The sequence below is a fragment of the Octopus bimaculoides genome, chromosome 2 (genome assembly GCF_001194135.2).
Source record: "Octopus bimaculoides isolate UCB-OBI-ISO-001 chromosome 2, ASM119413v2, whole genome shotgun sequence".
Classification (NCBI taxonomy): domain Eukaryota; kingdom Metazoa; phylum Mollusca; class Cephalopoda; order Octopoda; family Octopodidae; genus Octopus; species Octopus bimaculoides.
This window is the reverse complement of record NC_068982.1, coordinates 111,434,406-111,459,531: the sequence shown is the minus strand read 5'-3', so window position 1 is coordinate 111,459,531 and position 25,126 is coordinate 111,434,406. Positions and strand designations below refer to the sequence as shown.

Sequence of the window (25,126 nt, the reverse complement as noted above, 5' to 3'; positions counted from 1 at the left end):
GTGTGTGTGTGTGTGTGTGTGTGTGTGTGTGTGTGTGTGTGTGTGTGTGTGTGTGTGAAGTGATTACAATTGTATGGGTAAATAGAAGCTAATGGATACAAATGACAAAGTTCAGTCTGTGGAGATAGAGAAAAATATTGATATAAAGGTAGAGGTCAAAGTACACAGGTGACAAGGTTCAGATTGTATACATATGGGGGTAAAATGAAAATAATTTTATGGGTGTCCAGATAGGGTTCAGTGGTTGGATACACACACAAACACACATCATCATCATCATTTAACATTTGTTGTCCATGCTGGCATGGGTCGGAAGCTTTGACTAGGGCTAGCATGCTGAGGGGATGCACCAGGCTCCAGTCTGATTTGGCATAGCCTCTACGGCTAGATGCCCTCCCTAATGCCAACCACTCCAAGAGTGTAATGGGTGTTTTTACGTTCCACTGGCACAGGTGCCAGTTGCATGGCACCAGTATCTTCCACAACTACAATTTCATTTGGCTTGATGGGTCTTCTTTTCAAGCACAACAATTGCCGAAGGCCTCGGTCATTTGTTATTGCCTCTCTGAGGCCCAATGCTCGAAAAGTGCTTTTCACATGCTACCAGCACAGGTACTAATTACTCGATACTAGCCTTGGCCACATTGCCTTCATGAGGCCCAGTGCTCAAAAGGTGCTTTTATGTGGTACTAGAACATGTGCCAGTGACACTGGCCACGACTATGATTTCACTTAGCTTGACAGGCCTTCTCAAGCATGGCATATTGCCAAAAGTCTCAGTCACTACTCATTGACTTTGTGAAGCCCAATGTTTGGAGATCATGCTTCACCACCTTGTTCCATGTCTTCCTGGGTCTACCTCTTCCACAGGTTCCCTCCACAGCTAGAGATCAGGACTTCTTTACACAGCTGTCCTCATCCATACACTTCACATGACCATACCAGTGCGGTTGTCTCTCTTGCACACCACATCTGATTCCTCTTATGACTATATTTATTATTAATTAGTAGAAGTTACAGTGACCCAAGGGCCAAATGTTTCATGTGTTTTGTGCTCTATATTCCTGTTTGTATCATCAAACCTGTATGTATGTAATGTATGTACCCTTCCATCATAGCAACTCTTGCTTTTCTAGTTACAAGTTCTACAAAAAGCACTCATTTCACACTATAAAGTGATTGGTGTCAGAAAGGGTGTGCAGCCATAGAAACCATGCCAAAGATGAAATCAGTGTCAAAATGTGTCCTCTGGCCAGTTGAATCTTGCTGAACCATTCTGTCCATGCCAGCATGGAAAATTAGATGTTAAATGGTGGTGGTGGTGATATATATGTGTATTTGTATATTTTGTGTTAATTTTATTCTATTATTTTAAAGAAACTTTATGAATAAACATTTACAAGTGGGGGAGACTCAATACTAAAAGACTCAAATTTATTATAAAATTCCTTTTGACTAGGACTTTTTTTTTTTTATTAAACATTTTCTGAAAAAATTGTTAAAGCTTGTGATAGAGGATGTGACAAGTGTGAAGATCAGTTACTCCCTTTCGTTTTTGTGAGAATGCTGGGTACTGTGGTATTCATGAACTTCAGACATTGAGATATGATGAGTAGAGTACCCAGAGAAGTTGAAATATGGGCTATGAGTCTGCCCAGAATCCAATGGAAAATGTCATGAGATTGTTTTCAAAAATAGTCATGTATCAGCATGACAATTTTCCTATCATATAATACATTGCAAAGTTAGTAGTGCAATAGCTGATGTTTGTAGAAGTGCAACTAAAGTGTTGAGTGATGATGTTCTGGTATTTTGAGTCAGTTATGGTTGTGGTGTCTGAGACAAAGGGGCAAGTATGGCATTTAGGACAAGAACATTTGAAATACCAAACTGAATGTGGCTGCAAACTTCTAAAGCAGCTTTAGAAATTTCAGTCTCTTTTGAAGGAGAGATGAGGTGGTGTAGAAAATATCGAAGAGTTTACAGGGTCAGAGAGAAAGTAGATGTTATGGTAGAAGGGTAGTTAGGTGGAAAATAAGAGAGGAGAATTCAGTTTGCAGGTGTATGTGTTCTCAGTAGGAGCATGCTAGATTAGTTGGTAGCTGGGGGTTCTAAGAAAGGTATTTGGAACAGAACCCTTGAGATCATGGAAGAGGTGCATCTCCTTGGATTTAGTGAAAGTCAGAGTTGCTGTTGCACATTCAGTGGAGACAAAGAAATTAAGAGAAGATAGATTTGTTGTATATGGTGTGAGGAAGAATAATTGATATACAATTGGAAACCAGTGGTCTTATTGTGTGTAGAGATGGACAGGTGGATATTGTTGATAGAAATAAATATTTAGAGAGCTAACAAAAGTGTTGCATCTTGTGGAAATGAATTCCAGTGTAGGGCGAAAAGCATTGGTGGAGAAGTTCATCATTTGTGAGAGAATAGCACAGTTGCAGTCATGGTTTATAGTTGGTTCAGTGAACTGCACCAGCATTTGGACCTTATTATGGCCAACTAAAAGTTTTGTTTATTTTTATAGCTGCCTTCAAAATATTTTTTCTTCTTAAGTTCAAATCTTCTTCTGATGAGAGTTGTAACATTTAAAATATTAAACTGTACTTGATAAAACTACTTGCTTGCTGTTAATGATATCAGTACAGACATCAGAGTATAATGCAAAAAATATTGATGGAAGAAGCATAAATTTTTTATTGTGTCAGTGAAAGAAACTACTTAGTCATTCAACTTACTAGAGATAGCACCTAAATCTCCTTCAAAAGCAAACTTATTTTCTTAAATTTGGACACTTCAGTTAATGCAGTGTACATACTCTGATAAAAATGGGATGTTTATGCTTTTGGTCATAAGGTTGAAAATCAGTGTTGAACCTATGGCTAAACAATATAATACAAATGTTTATGAATATCTGCATTTATAAATAGGTTTTCTATAAATATACTTTACTCTAAGTAGGTATTATATTATGCTTTTGAATAAGGCCCAATTCTGTAAACCTCATTAGAAGAGAAGTGTCATTGTTGTCTTCGGTAAGTAGGTCCTTTTACCCTAATCCTATTCCACTTTCAGTTGACATCCACTCTAAAGGATTATTATTAAAAGAAATTGTTGAAGTTTTTAAAAGGAAAATTTGAAATGACCGTTACAATAAATATTCAGTAAAACATGTTGTATAGCTATTTCATTGATCTTAGCATTGCATATATCACATTCTTTACAGTAATAATTAATTATATCAAAACCCTTTAACTATTGGATTGAAAGAAAGCTGTACAGCCAGGGTTAAAAATGTTAACCCCCCATCTCCTCCCCCACCCCAAAGGTAAAAAATGGCAAGAAAGTGTGAAACTATTGGACAGCTTTGCAGTTGTTAACTCAACACTAGTCCTGCAGTATCAATCAAAATATATCAACTTCCTGGTAACTTTCATGTTAAGCCTATTCTTATTAATATAACACTGAATTCAGGGATGATACTAAGCAGAAATTAGTGGATGCTACATTTTATGTTCCCAGTGGTAAGGCTGGGTAATCAAACTGGTAAAGCTGTTTACAGAAGTTGTTCAGCCATGTTCCTTTCTATTTCCTTGTTTGTCTAAAACTTAGATTTTTCTATAACAGTTTGTATTTTTTTTTTATATGTGTATGTAGTTGAAAATTAAATACCCCATCCATGTATATACTGTGTGTTTTTTTTTACAGGACAGTTAATTGTATCAGTTAGGCGTAGCTAATTCAGATTTGTAACATTGGATTTAAATATAACAATGTAGTAAAAAATAAGGGGTAAAAAAAATGGGTATGATGATACTCTAATAAATCTCTTTAATAAATTACCCTAAAGGCATTCTTGGGAGAAGACTTATCGAGAGACTGTGTAGTGGCTGCATGGGAAAAGTATATGTTATTTTAGATGTGTTGTATGATCTGAGAAAAGGGGAGTGTAACTGAGTTATAAAAAATATAGACATAGGATGTGAATGGATGATATATGATTGTTGCAAAGTAACCATAGAATTTTAAAGATGTTTAATCTAAATAGTCAAACCAAATGTGAAGATGTTAAGCTTCAGGTGAAGTGAGATACATGAAGAATGTAGAATTGTAGCCATATCAGCAAAAGAAAACAAATGTTAATATATTGAGATAGTTCACTCACTGATAGTAGTAAACATAGAGCTCCATGTTATATAATTATTGATATCTTTCTCCATGAGTAGCTTGTATTTATTTAAGATACTTATAAAACCTGACTTGAATCTCCCAGTAGTACACTATAATGTGTCTTACAGATACAGCATATAAGGATTTATTGGTATGAAGACAGTAACAAGAAAGAAATGAAAACTTTCATTTACAAATCTAATATTGGCTGAAGTTCAAAGATTGATTTTAAACACATATATAACAAAAATATTGATTTCTTGTTTCATTGATTTCATATGAACTCAATAGTATTGATGAAAAGTTTATTGAAAATATTCATTTTCTTTTTCTTTTAACTAATATAATATATGGCTCACATTGAAACAAACATTCAAAAGATAAAGGCTTTATCTTTCTCATATAGAGAACACAATTATAATTTTACCTAATGTGCAAGTACATTTGCGTATTGAATGTTATAAAATATGCATAGAAATATGACACTTCTTTTATCAATTCTACTTATAATCTGCTCTTAATTTGCACATTCTTTGATGTATATCAATCAAAGACATTGGCTATAAGGGTAATAGTTTGTGACATTTACTTTTGATATATATCTTCAGTTAAATACATCAGACTTAACCTATCTGCTGATTCAGTAGTAGTTTTCTGTTTTTGAATTTTCTATTAGCTTTTTTGCTTAGATTAATGCAGTGATGCCAGAACCTATAACCTCTAGTGGCACTTCTGTAATTAGAGAGAGAGTAAAATTTTTTAATTGTTTGTATTTAATCAATGGAGTAGAGTTAGTACCCATTCCTTTTGTAAGCTATCTCAGACTGCTGGAATCAACCTAGTTGACGTTCAGCTTGAACTTTTTTGTAAATCAGTTCAGTATGTATATGGAAAAATGTGTGAACTGGAATTCCTGAAAATTGCAATTTTTGAAAGTGTTTAATTTGATACAGGGTTTTAGGGTGTAACATAGCAAGGGTGATGAGAGAAGTTGCAGTGGCATTGAGTGCTTGTTGGTTCAGAGTAAAAAAAAAAGACTGCTGTAGTAGCAGTAGAGACAGGTGTGTTAAGTTAGTGGAAATAAATGTTGGTGAGAAAATGTGGAATTCTATAGAGAGATAACTTTTGAGAGAATAATAACTTGGTAAAGAAGTCATCTCTGTCATTTTTTTAAATATATAAATTAGTTAGGAGATGAGGTACAGAGCCCATCACCTTTGTGAACCCTCTCAGACAGGTGTAATTGATGTGGCTGATGCTCAGACTTAACAGTTACTAATGTGTGGGAATAGACTATACGTGTGTATGCGTATATTTTATTTTTGAATGTATTTGCTTGAGTACATATATGCACATATAGTAATTGGATCTGCTGTTGGTTTCATTGATGAGTATTCCAGTTGCTTAATTAGCAGAACTACCTACTCGTTGAATTATAGCGTCAGTAGCTGAGAATTTCACAAACACTTGTATTCTTAATATAATTCTTAGTGAAATAGAATCAGCATAACACAGTGTATCATAAAGCTGGCTCTTTAAAATACAGGTGGTCCATTGCATAGCCTTTCACACAGTTTCTATCTTCTTGCTTTTACTCACAAGGCTTGGGTTGATTGGAGACTAGTAAAAGAACTTGTCCAAGATGGTATGCAATCAGAGTGAACTTGGGACCACATGATTATGGAGTGCACTTCTCAACTAGTTAGCCATGCCATGAACTCATATCTTTTCTTTTACTTGTTTCAGTCATTGGACTGCTGCAATACTGGGGCACTGCCTTGGAGGGCTCTAGTCAAACAAATTGACCCTAGTATTTAATTTTTTTAAAGTCTGATACTTATTCTATCAATCTCTTATTCCAAACTGCTAAGTTACAAGGATGTAGAGAAACCAATACTAGTTGTCATGTGGTAGTGGGGGACAAACACAAATACACACACATATGTTGGGCTTCATTCAGTTTTTGTTTACCAAATCCATTCACAAAGCTTTGGTTGGCCCAGTGCTATAGTAGACACTTGCCCAAGATGCTATGTAGTGAGACTAAACCTAGAGCCATGTGTTTGAGAAGAAGCAAACTTCTTAACCACATAGTTACATATTCACATGCACACGTGCACAGAGATATTGTCATCATCAGTTTGTGTTCACTATCCATGCTGGCATGTGTTGGATAGGTTATCTTAGTCATAGTTATTTATCATTCAGAATTATTGCCTTCTTAGATTGGTTGAGGACAACATCTTGTTTGTATGTTTCCTTTTGGCTTTGTTTCTATGTCTAGTTGCCCTTCCTAACTCCAATTACTCCATAGAATGTATGAGGTGCATCTTATTATGGTATTAGCTTTAAAGATGTGATGTTCTCACCAGGACAAGATTAAATGATCCTCTTGGCCCTATGTTTGTTTTTCTACATGTTCCACAACCAGTTCACAGTATGTTGGGTGTTTCTTTTGGTACCTACACTAGTGAGGTTACCTTGTACCACAAAACACAAATTTTCACTGCTCAATGTTGCCTCTGTTCTAGGAAGTATGAATAATAGAGTGGGTAGAAAAGAAGGCAATTGCAAAAGATGAGCTGGAGTGACATGAAGAAAGGAAGAATGAAGTGATTGAGGTGACTGTATGGAAGAAAAAGAAAATGAAGTTGGGTCACATGGAGAAAGGAGTTTGTGTGTGAGGGGCAAAGACAAAGTGATTAGGTTGACAGTATGGAAGAGGTGGAAGAAATGAGAGAGCTAGTAACGGTAGCTGGTAAAGAGAGAGCAAATAGATTATTGTTAAAATGGTTGTGAAATAATGAGTAATCTGGGGTGGGTGGAAATAAGGATGACATGTAGAAATAAAAAAAAAATGAGTGCAGGTGAAGAGTGATAAGGATAGGAATGGTAAGAGAGAGAGAGAGAGAGAGATGTCAGTGGAGCTGTAATATTGGGTATCAGCAGATCCCATTGCAAGCCTTCATTACTCAAAGGGGTAGAGAGTTACAAGTAGTAGTAGAGGATTGAGTGTGAACAGATCTAGAGTTTCCCCTCATGCTGGTGGCATAGTGTGGTTAATAGATGAGATGGTAATAGATGAGTGTGTACCGAGTAGGCAAGAGGACTAGCAGATAGAGAATTAGCAGTTACGAAATAGGCAAAAGACCTAGATGTAGGTATATATCCTGGTCTCTATCATTACTGGGATTTTATTGAACTTTTTATGTGTATATCTTTTTTGTGGTGGTGATTAGTTCTGAGCAGAATCTCCAAGACTGATGGAGTGAAAGAAACATTTCACACTGGTCTCCCCACCTCTCTCTCTATATATATATGTATGTACTTCTAAGAAAAAAATGTCTATTCTTATCACAAATATTTTTTATTCCAAACTGCAAATGGCAGCTCAAAAGAAGAAATGCAAGTATCATTTCAACCACATACTAAAATTGTGCAGTGACTCAAGATACAGTGTGAAGAATTGGCAAAAGATCACATTATTCTAGCATCAATGCAACTGGGGATGGGAGTGGGGGAGAGAAACCAAGATTCATCAGGTACATTAGGCTTCCATAGATTGAATTTATCCTGTTTTCCTTAAACGGATCTTGTTGGCTTAAAACTATGGAAGTAGACATTTGTGCAGTATGATTGAATCCATCACTACATAATTACGGAGCAAACTTCTCAATTATGTATCCATGTGAGTGTTAGCAGAAAGAGCAGACCATGTGTTGTATTCAGAACCTTGGAATCTGTATCTAAATGGAACCTATGTTCTCTTTGTATTAGATTGGTGTTCCAAAAAACAAGCTCTGTCCTTCTGCTCAAATTGCAGAAAATATTTAAGAAAGGATTGAGCAATAACAAGTTTGGTTTGGACACATAACGAGAGAAAGAGAAGTAGATGCATTATACAGTTCTATATTTAAGAGATGAGGAATTATGTACATTATTTACAATTGACAGATATTTATCCTCATCTTGTTTGTTGTTAACACAACGTTTTGGCTGATATACCCTCCAGCCTTCATCAGGTGTCTTGGGGGAATTTCGAACCTGGGTTCTCATTCCTAAGGTATTTTTCGATGATGTTGTTGTTGTTGTTGTCGTTGTCGTCGTTGTTGTTCATGTCACTGCCTGGAATCGAACTCAGAATCTTGGGGTTAGTAGCCTGCACCCTTAACCACTATGCCATATGCCTGTCAAAAAGATAACAGAAAGAAATCTCATTCTTTCTTCTGAGTGGGACAGCACCTTGTAGGACAGTATACTGTTGCGGAGGGGAAAATATGTCCACTTCAATAACCTGTTAAACATTTATACTGCAAGTGTATACCACGGGCATGTGGTGTAGTGGTTAAGAGCATAGGCTACTAACCCCAAGATTCCAAGTTTGATTCCAGGCAGTGACCTGAATAATAATAATAATAATAATGATAATGACAACAACATAGAAAAATACCTTAGGAATGAGAACCCTGGGTCGAAATTTCCCCAAGACACCTGATGAAGGCTGGAGGGTGTATCAGCCAAAACGTGTTAACAACAAACAAGATGAAGACAAATATCCGTCAATTGTAAATAACGTAGTAGATGCATTGTTCTTGGCTGGAGATAGTTCACTGACTCAGAGTAAATGGATAGAAGAAGCAAGAACTAAAAGCTGTATGTCTGTAAGTCAGTGATTGCTACATGTTTATGTAGAGCTGTAGCACCTTCCCAGATATACCAGCAATTCTCTAATGTGGATCATTCTTGAACTTTATAGAGTCAGCAACTGATCAAGGGAAAAGTATTTTGTAGCTTAGAGGAGAAAGCCTAGTCTTTGTGGTGCATTATTTGAGATACTTAAAAAGATCATCAGAAATTGTTTAGGTACAGCATTTGAAGTGAGTTTGAGGGCCTTAGCTGTGTTGTTGTCCTTATGTATTGAGTGTAGTGCAATGCAAGACTGTTTCCTTGATCTGTGTAGTGATTGTTTTGTCATTAACTGAGACTAGATTGCCAGATCTCCATCATAGGATGTTTTCAAGATCTCTAGTCATGGAAGAGGTGTTTTTTTTTTTTTGGTATGTGGTGTCTAAAATTTTTGTGATATCCTTGTGCTTATGGTTAAGGAGGATTGAAAGTTAGCATCTTCATAAGAATGTGTGGTACATTCCACAGTATTCTGTATGTGGCGGAGGGGAAAATCGGAAGTGCTTTTCTCATAATAATTTCTTAATGTTTTGACTGTTTGGGCAATGAAGCTTCTAGTTTTTACAAAGTCACCTGTGCCACTGTGTGACCTTTTTATAAGACAATCTTCTGATGCAGAGCAGAACAGAAAATTTCCTTTTTCTAAAAGCTTTAATTTCACTTTTAAAATTCCCTGAATCTTTAAACAATATACAAATCTAATTGAATGCTGAATTGCAACATTTTTTGTTTGTCAAGAAGATAACAGAAAGAAATCTCATTCTTTCTTCTGAGTGGGACAGCACCTTGTAGGACAGTATACTGTTGCAGAGGGGAAAATATGTCCACTTCAATAACTTGTTATAAGTTAAACATTTATACTGCAAGTGTATCAACAATATACTTTAATTTCCAAATTTATTTCAACTGTTCAGAGGTTTCATAAATTTCCACAGAGTTTGCAGGAAATCTACATTTAGCTTTCAAATGGGAAGAGTGTAGGTGCCCTGAGAGAAAAGTTGGGCATAAGAAGCATCAAATGTGGTGTGCAAGAGAGGTGTCTGTGCTGGTATGGTAATGTGTTACATATGAATGAAGAGGAAGTGCCACTCACTAAATGTAGAAGGAACCTGTGGAAGAGGCAAACCCAGGAAGACATGCGATGAGCTGGTGAAGCATGACCTTTGAACATTGGGCCTCACAGAGGCAATGACAGGAGACCGGGACCATTGGAGATATGCTGTGATTGAGAAGATCTGGCAACTAAAGTGAGATCGCAGCCACGTATGTCCGGCCCTGTTAAAAATACCCCTGATGCATCGGGCGATATGATATGCTTCAGAAGACCTGTTGAGTCAAGTAAAACCAATATTGTAGCTGTGGCCAGTGCCCCCTGCTTGGCTCCTGTGCTGCTGGCATGTAAAAAGCACCATCTGAACATGATCAATGCCAGTGCCACCTGACTGGCTCCCATGCCGGTGGCACATAAAAAGCACCAACTCAATGTGGCCAATGCCAGTACCACCAGACTGGCTTCCATGCCGGTGGCATGTAAAAAGTACCATCCAAATGTGGTCAATGCCAGGTCCTCCTGGCTGGCTCCTGTGCTGGTGGCATGTAAAAAGCACCCAATACACTCTTGGAGTGGTTGGCATTAGGAAGGGCATCCAGCTGTGCCAACCAACTGAATAGGACCATAGAACACATTGCCAGATCAGATTGGAGCCTGGTGCAGCTGCTGGCTCTCCAGACCTCAGTCAAACCGTCCAACTCATGCCAGCATGGAAAATGGACGTTAAACGATGATGATGATGATGATGATGATGATGATGATGAAATATACACAGATGAACATCAATTGAAATGAAAATATAGATAATTATTTAAGAACACTGAATCTGAACCTTTTGTGCACATGAAGGAATTATACTGACCAAATACATGTATCACATACTCTAGCTCCTTTTCAGTTGTGTCAAACTTGCTCTAAAAATTGCATAATTATTAATTATAAAAATTATGAATAATTATATATAGTAAATATATAATTGTATACAAAGTCTGACTGTTTACAAAAATCACTCATCATCAATTGCAAATCAAAGGGATACAAGTTTTGTCTTTTAAGCCAGAATATTTAAAAATGTCCTTAAGAAACACACTCAGGACAATGGTCTGTTTGAAAATGAAGAGACACCTGCGTTCTCCAGCTCAACAAATACTTTTACAGTGGCTTTTTGTGAGAAGAGTAAATGCTTTCTTGATGTTTTCCAGCTCAACGACTGTAACGGGCCCAATGCCAACCAACTGGATAGGACCATAGAACACATTTGTATGACAAATGTCAATATTATCCCTTCTGGGTCAGTTAAAGGTGTTGATACCAGCAACAACAGATCTATGAAGAAACTTGAACTTAATCATACAACCAGAGACATGTTCTAAGGCCCCACCAATGTAGAACTAGCGAAGATAGTCAACAGCATAATACTGCTACACATGCACTGTGATGCCGTTGGGAGAGCCAGGCTCTACATTTTCCTATGGAAGACCGTTTTTGGCCCTTCTGGCTCCAAAGCCTTGGGGGCTCTTGAATGCCTTGTTGTGCATCTCTTCTTTGTTTCTTGCTGCTTGTTATTTTCTTTTCTTCTTTTGTTTTTTCTCTCTCAGTGCTTCTCTCTCTGTGTCAGACATGGTTGCTTTTATTTTTCTCTGCATATTTCCTTCTCTTCTTTTCTCTGTCTTTTTGCTTATGCTCTTCAAGTTTGATAGGATCACTTCTTATTTTCTCCCTGAACTTCTTTCTTCTTTCTGTACTAGAAGCCATTGTTTGAACCAGAGTACTCACTCACAAACACAACAAGTCAGCCATTTTGAAGAAAGCACATGGTCTTGCACTATTCATAATGCAACATATATGGTAAACTAGTGCCCATGCTCACAAAACAAGGAGAGAAAACTGGTGTCTAATCTAGAGCTAGAATGAATAAAAAGATGTATCAAAAGGCAAGTTCTAAGTCTGTAAACAATGTTCAAGTACTTTTCAGACTTGCAAAACATTGGCATTCAAGAGAAATAAATGCAGTAAATTGTGCCGTCATGATTTCACTGCCAAGACTGTTTTTTTAACTTCAGATTTACAATTACTCATACCACTGTTTAAATGAACTCATCATGAGCTTTCATTTGAATGGTCACACTTTTGGTTTTTGTTTACTGGTTAAAGGTTTGGAATTACAGTCACCATTAAAAATGTAGAGTTTTCCGACATCCAGGTATATATTAAATTGGGCTTTTGTTTGATCAGTCCACTTGTTTCAGTCTATAATATACACATAATATATACATATTTATACAAATGTTGTAGTTTCAGAAGTATCATTCTACAGGTTCAGAATGTCACATCAGGCTTATTTTCATTGGACTTTAACACACTTTTGTGTATTTATGATTTGCTAGTCTCTCTTGAAGGTTTAAATTTGCATCAAAATGAAATATATCATTGAAGCTACTATAGCTATTATCACCACTTTAGATAAGACCTGTTGGACTTCACACTTTTTCTGCAACAGACTTCTGCTCCGCAACAAAATTTCCCCTCCACCACAAAGAAATACTTATGTACTTTGGACAGAACAAAAAATCATCTGGCCATTTTGAAAATGTTATTGAGTAGCTCTGGTCTAAAAACAGAGGTTCTGAAATGCAAGTTCTGAATTGGCTATTTGTGTGAGAACTAACAAGCTTTAAAATGTTGCGGAGGGGAAAAATCATTTATTGGACAAGTAACACTGCTGTCTCTCAGAAGCAGATTTCCCCACGAGAGTTCCAGACCCCAGTAATGAACTTATTTGCATACAGCCAATCAGAGCTTACCTTGAAAATCCACATACTGTGTACTACTCAGTACAGTCAGTTAGGCTGTATGTCACTCTGTGAGTACAGCATAGCAAGTGTCACATAAGCACCACATTACCCCCCCCCCCTCATAGATCAATTGAATGCCATCTCTATATGGAGCTAACATTAGGTACCTATGCTCAGACTGAGATTAGTGATACTGCATATATCTATTGATATATGCAAGGAGAGCGCAATATGACACAACGCCATATTGATTACGATATTTCCAGATCAACACCAACATTTTAAATTAGGAATGTACAAAATCGGTCAAAAAATTAATAAACTCATTTACATTTTCTAGTAAATTACGCAAATTGGCAACACATGGCATCATCGGTGAGCAGCTCTCCACTTTATACACTAAATTTCACATCTGTCACCCCTATTAACCCATTCTGAGCAGTTATATTTTGCATTAATGCACATTTTCCACTGAACTCAACCAGAATATTTTTGTGACTAGGTGGACACTAGTTTGATAGTTGAGCTCTGATTGGCTGTATGCAAATGAGTTCATAACTGGGACTCTAGTGGGAAAAAAATTTCACAGCTCGGACCGTGATTACCAGCATGAATGTCAAACTTCAAAAAATAGTTAACCATTTAATGGTTTTAGTAAATTTGTATAAGAAACAAGCATTTTACTGTCCAGCATAAATAAAAGTCGACTTCATTATATTTTTTCTGTAAAAGCCTATTCTGACATTAAATTAGTCAACTTCTGGTACAAATGGTACGTCATCTTTCCACAAAAAAAAATTCTGAAAACAATCTACTCACGTAATTTACCCCCCCCCCCAAATTTTATTTTTGTGAAAAAAAGTGCATAAATTACATGGGTTTTTATGGTAGTAAGAAATTTTTTCCAAATAAACAGACTTTATTTTTGATTTTTGTGTGAACAAAATGCTGTGGAATGGCCCGTATGTGATTAAAAGTATCAGTAAAGAGTTCATTACAGTGTAGAAGGAATATCCTTTTTTTTCTGTAGGTTAGACTTCTGTATTAATCATGGACATCAACTGAAATTATTGAATAAGTGCCTGATCTTCCTAGATTTCTCTGTTTCCATACATCTTTTGGTATGTTTATAGTGAAAAGCACGAGAAGCATAATTTCTTAAAGTTATCAATTTAAGAGATGGATTAGAGAGGTGACAATCTAGGTATGCTGTGATGCAGTTTAGACTTTGCTATTGAATTGAAAGTGTGACAGAATTTGATAATTAAGCTTTGACATTTCACTGAGTGTAGGAAGAGAAATTGAGGATAGCAAAAGAGTAATAATATATGTTACAGAGACACAGTGCTGTGAGTTTAAGGTTCTAGGTTACAAATCCTGTAATCTGGAATTTAAATCTTACAACTACATTTAAGTTAGTATTTACATTTTACGTAGAGAATATCAAATTACTATCTAAAAATAATTATACAGTGAGAAAAAAAAAACAACAGTATTTGTCATTAGATAACTCTGGACATATTTGGTAGTGTTATGACCTCATCAGCAAACATAGGCCTTGCCTTACTTGCTGAAACAATTATAATATTAGTCGATCACTAATAATGTTTTTATTTCATTGCATAATTATTTCTAGTTGGTGTTTTGATAACCTCAGCATTACATATATTATTATACTTTAACTATTGGTTTTAAGGCTAATGGTGGCTGATTAATTTACTACTGTTGAACAAGTTTACTGTTTGCCCTGTGTGCCTGACTAACAAAACCAGTTTCACTCTTATTTCACAGTTGAATAATTAGCTATAGGAAGAGCATCCAGCAATGTTTGATCTGGTTCTCTGCCTTTTATCCATTTGGATTCATGAATAAAATATCACTGTAGAGTAGTGAATTAGTGGAATGCTAGAGTATCAACTGAAATGCTTTGTAACATTTGGATCAGTGTGTTCTGAGTTCGTATCCTGCTTTCTGTCACCAGGTATATATAAAAAGAGCGGTGATCATCTTGGGAAGTCTTTTGAGCAGTCTTTTAGCTGGTTGCTCCCAATGTCAACATACTAGCTGACAAGAGAGAATGCAAGGGATGTGCTCTCAATAAACAATGAATGAACATGTTATACATTAATCTTTGTATTTCATGTTATACATCATCATCATTTAATGTCTGTTTTCCATGCTGGCATGGGCTGGATGGTTTGACTGGTGCTGGTAAGGCCAGGGTCCACACCAGGCTTCATTGTCTATTCTGGTCTGGTTTCTATTGCTGAATGACCTTCCTAACATTAAAAGTCTGTCCTATACATTATGTACACTATCTAAGATAAATATAGTATCTCATACTTTAATGTACATATTGTATATGTAAGTGTATGTTGTATACTTATGTATATCTCCTATATGTTATATATATCTTACAATTTAATCTGTACACACCTTATGTACTTGTGTATGTGTATACACTTATATATAGACATATATGCATACATGTATATAAAGTTTAAAATAAGGTTATCATTTTAAAGCAAGTTTCATAACTATTTCACATTTACTCCCATAATTTAGCACCACACTATCAGTACTCAAATTTTTTGTGAAAGTCAAGTTGACTAAAGTTTTGCCTACCAGCTTGTTCAGTCAGTCTGGTTGAAGAAGCCAACTGAAAAAAATGTTGTAGTCCCAGTCAACCTCTCTCTCTCTCTCTCTCTCTCATACACACACACATGTATGTACATGCATGTGATTGTGTCTAATTACATCAAATTAAAATGATTTGATATAGATAGCCATATGTTGCACTCATATGTTATAATTTCTAAAGCTCATTCTGGCGAAACCTGTTGCATACTGGGTTACCACATTATGAATTTCACCAAATATTTCTCCTCCTTCTCCTCCTCCTCTGCCAAGCTAACCATTTATATAAACAGTTTACTAATACAGACTAACAGGACTACCTCACTAGATGACATATAAGTATCATATATAATTCATAATCACTTAACCACCAACAGATAAGATGTTCTACTAATGTCTAACACAGTTAAATATCATACTTAAATTTGATGAGAACAGATCCTAAGCATACGAATAGTAACTAGGTATCCACAAGTGCTGAACATTTTAGATATGAATTATATGTGTATGAACATCAGTCTGCTATATATATACTGCCTTTACTCCCGTATTACCATCTAACTGTCATATTTCCTTATATTGCTGGAGCCAAGTTACTCTGTTTCCTCATTAATGTATTTCTTCATTTCAATTCTGTTCCAACTTCGTGCTGTTGGATTTTGTTGTGATTTGTTACTGGCTGCCTTTGCTTCTGCTGTCGCACATCTCAGCAGCTGCTGCTGTCCTTTTGCTACTGCTGTATTTCTACTGTTGCATTATACTTCTCTACCTCCCCTACTCCTCTATCTGCCCCTGTTGCTTTATCTTGCCTTTGCTTCACTGCCCTCTCACCTTTCTTTTCCTCATCCTACTCATAGTATTTCCTTGTTACTTCATTCAATTTTTTTTCTTCGTTCTTTCACTCTTGTATTTTTTTCATCGTTCCTCTTTCTACATTCCCACCCTCATATCATTACAAATATTCTTACATATTTCCAATTATTTGGACACTGATTTGCTGAAATGTTGGAAGATAAATGCAAGCTGAAAATACAAAGTTTTAAATATTGATTTTCATAGGATATATGGGTCCATTTGTCCCATATTCAGAACTCTACTTTTTTCTTCAAATAGACCAGTTTTCAGTTTATTGATTTGTTTCTGCTTCACTTTGTATCCCATCACTCATTTCATTTCTCATTTCACCACTTTTGTGGTATGGAAGAAGTTTGAGAAGGTAAGAGCTGCTACATGTATTTAAAGCTGAAACTTGAAGACAAGTGTACTTATCAAAGCGATTCTCATGCTAAGCAGAATCCTTGAGAAACTTGTGTGTTTGTGTAATGAGTTAATGACTCTGGCACTTGGAGCTCTGGAGAACCAAATTGCAGAAAATGGTATATAAAGAGCTTTGAGTGAATATGGAGAGTCTGTTTCAAGGAGATTCATTTGATGGGCTAACCATATTTATTGGTTTTTGTATCAATAACTGAGACATATATTGTTTGATGAGATAAGGGTCATTACCCACAACCTTTCCAAGACCTCCTAAACTATTGAAGTCAATATGATTGAGATTGAATTTGGATTTGCTGTAAGTTGGGACATGTGCAAAGAAAGAATTCCAGAGGGTTACATTCTGAGTGAAACGATTGAATTAAGTATAGGGCCAAGTTAATTGTGTTGGAATGGTGAGAAAAGAACAGGTGAATACATTATTTGACTAAGGTACAGGTGGAATGCAGCTTAGCAGTTATAAAGAATTAATGTTACTCTCATAGATTTAATAAAGGTTTCAGTTTAAAATTCGAACAATGTTACCAAATATGTCAGGCATTTGAAGAAAGCCAGAAGGTACACTGATTGAAAGATAACAACCAAGGTAAAGATACTAGTCCGAATGCATCAGATTATAATAACAGAAATATTGTATGGTAGAAAAGATTTTTATGCGCATAATTAGAATAAGCATGAGATTATTCTTAGTCTCTTATTAAATTCTGTTATATTATTTCAGGTAGTAGACATAATCCATTACTGTTTAACACCACCACCTTGCCCTTGAGTACCTTTAATTTGATGCCCATTCTGCAAGTATTCAGGTCAGGTTTTCAATCTGAAGATGATTTCTTTTCATGAAACTTGGAAGTTCTGAAAAGTATCATGGGCACTGTCTTTCCTCCTCTTACTATATAAGCTATTATGACAAAGTTTGATTTATAAACATAGCTTATGGATTCCTGTCATTTAGTAAATACAGTAAATTATGAACTTTGTGCATAGAAAATGAAAATAAGAGACAAATGTGTTTATATGGCTGTGAGAAAAACGAGAGGTAAGGTGGAGAAAGAGTTGTTAATGAGAAAAAAATGTCTAAGAAAACAAAAGTAGGATTTTGAACATTTAGTCTATGGAATAAAGCTGTCATTTAATAACCACATTACTACATTACTTTGATAGACTTACTATCATGTATATTAGCTATCTTATTGCTTGCTGAGAGATTTCTCTATCTCTAATCTATCTCAGCTGTGTAGGCTATACTCAAAATTCTAGTTCCTTTCTGAAAGTGGTTGAATCTATTTATGTAGAGCCTACCACCCACTTGACTCACATTGATATCATTAACAAACACTTCTAATTACTCTGGCCTAATGTCTCTTCATTATCCTTCTTAAGTTCATCTTGTGTCTCTCTCTTTACATCTCACTCAACTCCCAACTACTACGACTACCAGCTGTTTGATTTGCCTTGTATTGTCTCTCTCTGATATCATCAATGACATCATTGCATACAACTCTTCTTGGTTCTTGAACACTTGTCATTGCCTCCATGAGGCCCAACGTTTGAAGATAATGCTTCACCATGTTTTCCTGGGTTGTTGACCTTAAAATAGTATTCTTCTGTCTTAGTCAGCAATGCAGATACATCAAGTATCCCTGCTTTCTGTGTATATGAGCTTGTAGAGCAGCATTGAGCAGAGAAGAATTGACCTCCAAGATCTGACCTTAAGTCTGGTGATGATCCCAACATTCTGCATGAGTCACTTGTTGGCATAAAAAAAAATTATATTCCCACCTCTGCACATGAAGGTTATGGAGGAATGGTATCAGGGTTGATGGGATGTAAACATGATGACTGAAATGAAATTGTCCAGATTGAACACTCCAGGAAAACCTATAAGTGTAAATTTTTACCATAACTACTTGCATACAATCTGACTCCCAGTAATATCCTTTGTGTGAATAAGTTAAATTTGTAGAAACATATCAGTGAAGCAATGTTTTATTTTTTCCATTGTAGGTATATTTTTAAAACATTCTGTAAAATAACCACAAATTTGTTAGGTACTGTATTTTTTATGGTTTTTGAGAAAAAGTGAGGGTATCCTGTAGCTCAAAAAGTTGATGTGATACAGAAAAACTGGGGTCATTTTTGGATTCAGAGGCCAAGTTAATCAGAAGCAGGTGTCAGATCTAACTAAAGGAAAATTGTGTTTTTCTCCTTCAGTGATATATGAATTGCAAAGCCAAACCTTCTCTTCCATTGACAGTCAAAATTAGGCTGTCAACTGTTCAAAATTCCTGAGGAGATAGTTTGGTTATGTAATTTAAATATAATTTGTGTTATGTAATCCCATATGTAATACATTATGAACAAGTAGCCATGCTATTGAAACATAGGTGACATAATTTGAATGAAACACTATTCATATTCTTTTATATTTACACTGCATGACATATACAAATGTTGCTACATTGTCAGAATTACAGAGTACCTAATATCATTTAACTAGTTAATATTGTACTGCTTGTTCTTTTGACTGGTTGATAACTGAGAATATCATTGGTATTCCTCAAGTATCCTGTTGGCCAAATACACTTGTTATGATTGCCACTATGATATACAGGGTGTCCCAAAAGTCACTGATGGGTTTCAATTTTTACTAACTTCCTTAACTTTACAAATAAATGCATGAAATTTTGATACAATATAGAGAACATAATGGGAATTAATATGCTTAAGTCAAATTTTGCAACACCACTACATCACATATGAAAAATGATACCGCTTAAATGGCAGCCATTTTTTGGCTTCACACATCTGTGCTCTTTCCAAAACTTGCACCATAATGCCCTCAAGAGTTTCAGAGCCCACCTCTCTGATTTCTCTGTTGATGGTCTCCTTCAGTTGCACCAGGGTCTCTGGTTTGTTAATGTAAACCCTCTTTTTCAGGTATCCCCACAGGAAAAAATCTTGGCTAGTCAAGTCTGTGGAACATGAAGGCAATTCAAAGTTGACCTCACACATGCAAGATAGGGTAACTGCTCATACCACAAGAGAAACAATGCAGTTGCTACAGCAGTACTTTGGAGAGAGAATGATCTCCTGCTATGGCAGTGTTAACTGGCCTTCACATTCCCCAGACTTGATAGCCCAGATTTTTTCTTGCAGGTATATCTGAAAGGGAGGGTTTATGTCAACAAACTGGAGACACTGGTGTAACTGAAGGAGAACATCAATAGAGAAATCAGAGATGTGCGGTCTGAAACTCTTGAGGGTGTTATGGTGCAAGCTTTGGAAAGAGCACGGGTGTGCTGCCATTCAAGCAATGTCATTTTTCATATGTGATGTAGTGGTGTTGCAAAATTTGACTTATGCATATTAATTTCCATTATGTCCTTTATATTGTATCAAAATTTCATGCATTTATTTGTAAAGTTAAAGAAGTTATTAAAAATTGAAAACCATCAGTGACTTTTGGGACACCCTGTATATGTATGTATGTATAAGCAGGTGCATCTATGTGGTTAAGAAATTTACTTTCCAATCACATGGTTTCAAATTCAATCTCAAGTATCTTCTATAACTTTTAGCTAACCAAAGCCTTATGAGTGGATTTAGTAGACAGAAACTAAAAAAAGCCTCTGTGTATGTGTGTGTTTGTATGATCACAACATCACATAATTGTTGTAAATGAAAGTCATTCATTTCCAGTATTCTGCATGAACATGTTGGGTTATGGGAGAATATTACTTTTCTTGAAACAGATAAGGGTTGGTGACAGGGAGGGTGTCTGACCATAAAAAAAATCTGCCTCTATAAATTTTGTCCAATCCTTACAAGCATGGAAACGTGAATGTTAGAACACTAATGATGTATATGTTTAGGTGTGTGTGTGTATGTGTGTGCGCGCATATGTGAGTGAGAATCATCGTTTTAATGGCTACTTTACCATGCTTGCATGGGTCAGACAGTTTATTGGGACAGATTTTCTGCAGCCAGATGCCCTTCCTTTTGCCTGCCCTTACCTGTTTTCATATCATAACTCTTTTATCTTTGATGAAACCTTTTACACTGTAAAAAATTATTTTTGTTCTTCATTGTAAAATTTTATTGTTCTACTTTTACAGAGATTTTTTACCCCGAGGGTCTGGAATTGTGACAAGACGGCCTCTTGTTTTACAGCTATTCAATAATAAAAATGGTAGGTATATGTTTATGGAATATTTCATTGAAGTAATTATAATAATGTAAATTGTTCATAAGTCACAAATGTAGGGTGAAATGTTATATCCAGAAACACAACATAATGCTTACAGTGAATTTGAACTCACAAACTGTGAAGAGGTTATGTAATGCTTCACAAGTTTATAAAGAACTAGTGTAATTCAAGAATATTTCCTTAACGATTAATTATATTTTTATAAAATTTTATATTCATTTGAGAAATACAATTCTCATTGCCATTATTTTTATCTTAAAATCCTACATGTCCTAAAGAATATAAGTTTAATCAGTAAAAAAAGTAGCTTGAATAAATGTTTCTAATGTTTCACAATATGAAAAACTTGATAAATTTATAATCATTGTATAGAATTACTGTAAAAATAAGCTGAGATTTTAGTATGATGCCCGAAATTTTAGTAGGACGGTTGGTTAGAATATGTTAAGCAAAATACTGTATATAGTTATTGATTATTACTAAATTTATACTGTGAAGTATTTGCTTGATGTTTAAAATGTGACACATTATACAGAGTTTTAGAGCTATATTGACTGACATAAGGATTGATGCCAGTTTTGTTTTAAGGAATTTAAATTTGATAGCTTTGATGAAATGGAATTTTGTACAAGTTTTCTTTGAATATCATCTGATATTGTCAGATGCAAAGGTTATTTTTTTGGCTTAGACTGATTTCTTTGATTATAGTTGTAAAATGTTGCAAAATCTAATTCTACAGAACAGTTTGAGTATTCATATTTTTTTTATTTTTCATTCATTTGTTCATATTTAAAAATATTTTCTGTACTTGAAAATAGTTCTTAATGTTTCTAATCTCAATAAAATATTTAATGGATTTTTTTTTTTTAGAAATCCCATACTTCAACTTAAAAATTAACCTATCAGTATTTAGTATTAACATATTTAATATAAACAAAAAATACCATCAAACTTAACCCAGATACCCTGTATATACATATCTATAAATATGTACAGAGGCAATGTGGCTGATGCCTGTGTTGTGTGACTAGCTCTTGTGCTGGTGGCACGTAAAAAGCACCTTTCAAGCATTGGGCCTCACAGAGGTAATGACAAATGACCAAGACCTTCAGCAATAGGCCATGCTTGAGTAGAAGACCCAACAAATAAAGTGAAATCATAGTCATGATGGATACTGGTGTCACTGCTGGCACCTGTGCCGGTGGCACATAAAAGCGACCATTACACTCTTGGAGTGGTTGGCATTAGGAAGGGCATCCAGCTGTAGAAACCATGCCAAATCAGACGGGAGTCTGATGTAGCCCCTCAGTTTGCCAGCTCTGGTGAAAGCGTCCAATCCATACCAGCATGGACAACAGATGTTAAATGATGATGATGATGAATGTAATGATCATTAAAAAGCTCACTAAGAATAATTATGCAGTGTAGATAAAGCAAAATTATTCAAAGGAGTTGAAAAAATAAAAATATTAAACAAATTTATTGCAGTTTATTTAATAGTTTTGGGAAATGGTGACAAAACCTAGCCTTTTACATCTTCAAACATCTGATTAGTCATATGATGTCTGACGTATTACATATGGTTGCACAGTTTTCTATTCTTTCTCTTTTTCCCTCTTGCTACACCTTTCTCCTGTCCATTTCTATCAAGCTTTTATGGCTCTAATGGAAACAACCTATCTACAAAGGCACTTTTTGGGAAAAGTAAAAAAGGTAAAGACCCATTTTGGTCATGAATGACTATGGGATTGCACCTAGAAAGTTACCCTCCAAGGTACAAGTCCAAGCAAGGTTGTTTATGGAAGACCTGTAGTTGCCCATGCATACTTCCTTCTCTGTGTCACCGATGTTATTCAAAGGAAAGGCAAAGGCGATACAGCTTGGCATCAGTGACATTGCAAACTCATTTCTACAGCTGAGTGAACTGGAGCAACGTAAAATAAAGTGTCTTGCTCAAGAACACAATACACAGCCCAGTCTGGGAATTGAACAGACTACCTCATGATTGTGAGCCCAAACTCTAACCACTGAATCATGTGCCTTCACTTTGGAAAAGTATAATATAATAATAATACCAACAACAACGACAATGATGATAGTAATTGCATTTCCCTTCTGCTCTATCTCCCACATTCCTTTTGCTCTCTTGCAAATCTATCTGCCCAGTCCTATGCAGTCCTCTGTACTACTTCACCCACAATGTGTTCAAGCTAAATTTAACAGTTTGCATAAAAAGAAAAGAAAACACAACACCTCATCCAAAAATAGAATTATTTTTAAAATTAAAGAAACAAGAACTAGATTATGCCTAGGAGATAACAGTTTACTTAAAATAGTTGTCCTCAGCTTCCACAATGACCTCAAGACAGCTTTGGTACCTGGCATATGCATTCCTCACTGTGTCCAAGGAATGAATTTTGAACACCTCCTTGATCTAACCACACCCCATACGTAGTAAGCCATAGGATTACAATTGGGAGGATTAGGAAGCCAGAAATTGGGGCTGGTGAAGTTGTAGAAATTCTCTGACAACCACTTCTGACTCTTTTCAGAGGTCTGGCAAGGAATCAAATCCTGCTATCACACATATGGCCTTCCAGCAGTAACCATTCCCAGCTGGGGATTGACTGCAGTCTCCAGCAACTTTGCATAACTGACTGAATTGAGCCTAAGGCCCTGTTCAAAGTTGTGGGAATGAATTCTAGTGTGTCCATTCCTGCTAACCACAACTTCATAGTCTCTATTGCACCCTTTTTGTGTCACATCTTGCAGCCTTTATAGTGTTCACAGAGCATTGAACAGCAGTCATGATGTTGACATTTTGATAGATTGAATCATCATGATGCCTGTGCCAAGTTCTACTGTCTTCTTTGGCATGGCTTCCATAGCTAGTTCCCCTTCCTAATGCCAACCACATTACAGAGTGTAATGTTCTCCTTCCTAATGCCAACTACATTACAGAGTGTGCTGGGTACTTTTTATGTAGCTCTTTATGAATATTCAGATGCCCCCCCCCCGTCCTCCATGCCAGCTAACTTTTTCTCAACTACAACTTGAATCTTTATGTTCTCCAACATTGTTGAGTGTTCACCATTATGTCAATCAGTTCTTGAAAAAAGAGACATAAAAAACCCCATCAAATTTAGTTCCTACCCTCTGTATATACACATACCTCTAACACATCTTTACTGTCTTCTCTCTCTTGCTCTCCTTCTCGTCTCTTTCCAGCTGAGGTAGCTATGTATTTCTTCTACTGCAAGCCATCTATTTCTGCCTCTCGTCACCTGGCAAAACGCTGTCCCCTCAGGACTACCCTTGCCTCAGTTGAGGGATCTTGTTTTGCAACTTACTTGGTGACCTCTCTGTGCTGATGCTACATAAAAGTACCCAGTACACTCTGTAATGTGGTTGGTATTAGGAAGGGGAACTAGACATAGAAACCATACCAAAGATGACAGTAGAGCTTGGCACAGTCTTCTGGCTTACCAGCTCTTATCAAACCATCCAACCCATGCCAGAGTGGAAAACTGGCCTTGATGATGGTGTTGGTGATGATGATGAGTAATAATAAAATGTATGAAGGAAAAATGACATATTAGCATGCAGAATCTGAGGGATTTGGCTTTAAGATACTTAGTAACCTATGGGAGATATTAAATTTTGGCTATTCCAGTACTGTCAATTGCAACCTTCACAATACAAATACAAAAATACAAAATATATTAAAATCTTTACAAACAATAAGACAACAGACTCACAATTTATGGAATACATTGGGAAATAATTGTAAAAAGAATGTACCCACTGAACAGTCACAAAATAATAAATAAGTTTATACACCCCACCTCCAGTGTTAAGGAAAATGTTCAACTGGTGGTAGAAGCTATCTTTGATAAATTTGATTTGTTAATAATCTCATGTAGTCTATAACAAAAATTAGTTTGGGTTTTAGTAAGGCTTACCAAAATGACTAGTAGACTAGTCTGAGACAGAACCAGATTGATCCAGTACCTCTTTCTTGGTGAATAGGTAGAGGCATATGTGGAATAAATTGTTCATTTAAGATCAGCAATACAATTCCAGCATTATAGATTGTCTCTTGAAAAAGTCATCTCTTTAATCTTGAAATCAATGCATTCAGAACATTCCTCTCTCCTTTTCTTGTTAGTCCTAGTCTGTCTTCTCTTATGAATCCTATATAAAAGAGCAATACATCACCATTTGAATTACTTCTGTGCTACTGTAGGTAGTGACTTCATACTTATATATATATATATATATATATATATATATATATAT

General features: G+C 35.8%; 1 protein-coding gene across 4 annotated transcripts in view; it reads left to right on the top strand.

Annotated features, from left to right (window-relative positions):
• LOC106867485 (dynamin-1) overlaps positions 1-25,126 on the top strand; it is a 128,265-nt gene that overhangs the window by 22,447 nt on the left and 80,692 nt on the right. For all 4 annotated transcript variants that reach the window (XM_014912368.2, XM_014912369.2, XM_014912367.2 and 1 more), the window contains exon 2: positions 20,736-20,809. In XM_014912368.2, the coding sequence (XP_014767854.1) occupies positions 20,736-20,809 (74 nt within the window). The remainder of the gene's footprint in view (positions 1-20,735; positions 20,810-25,126) is intronic.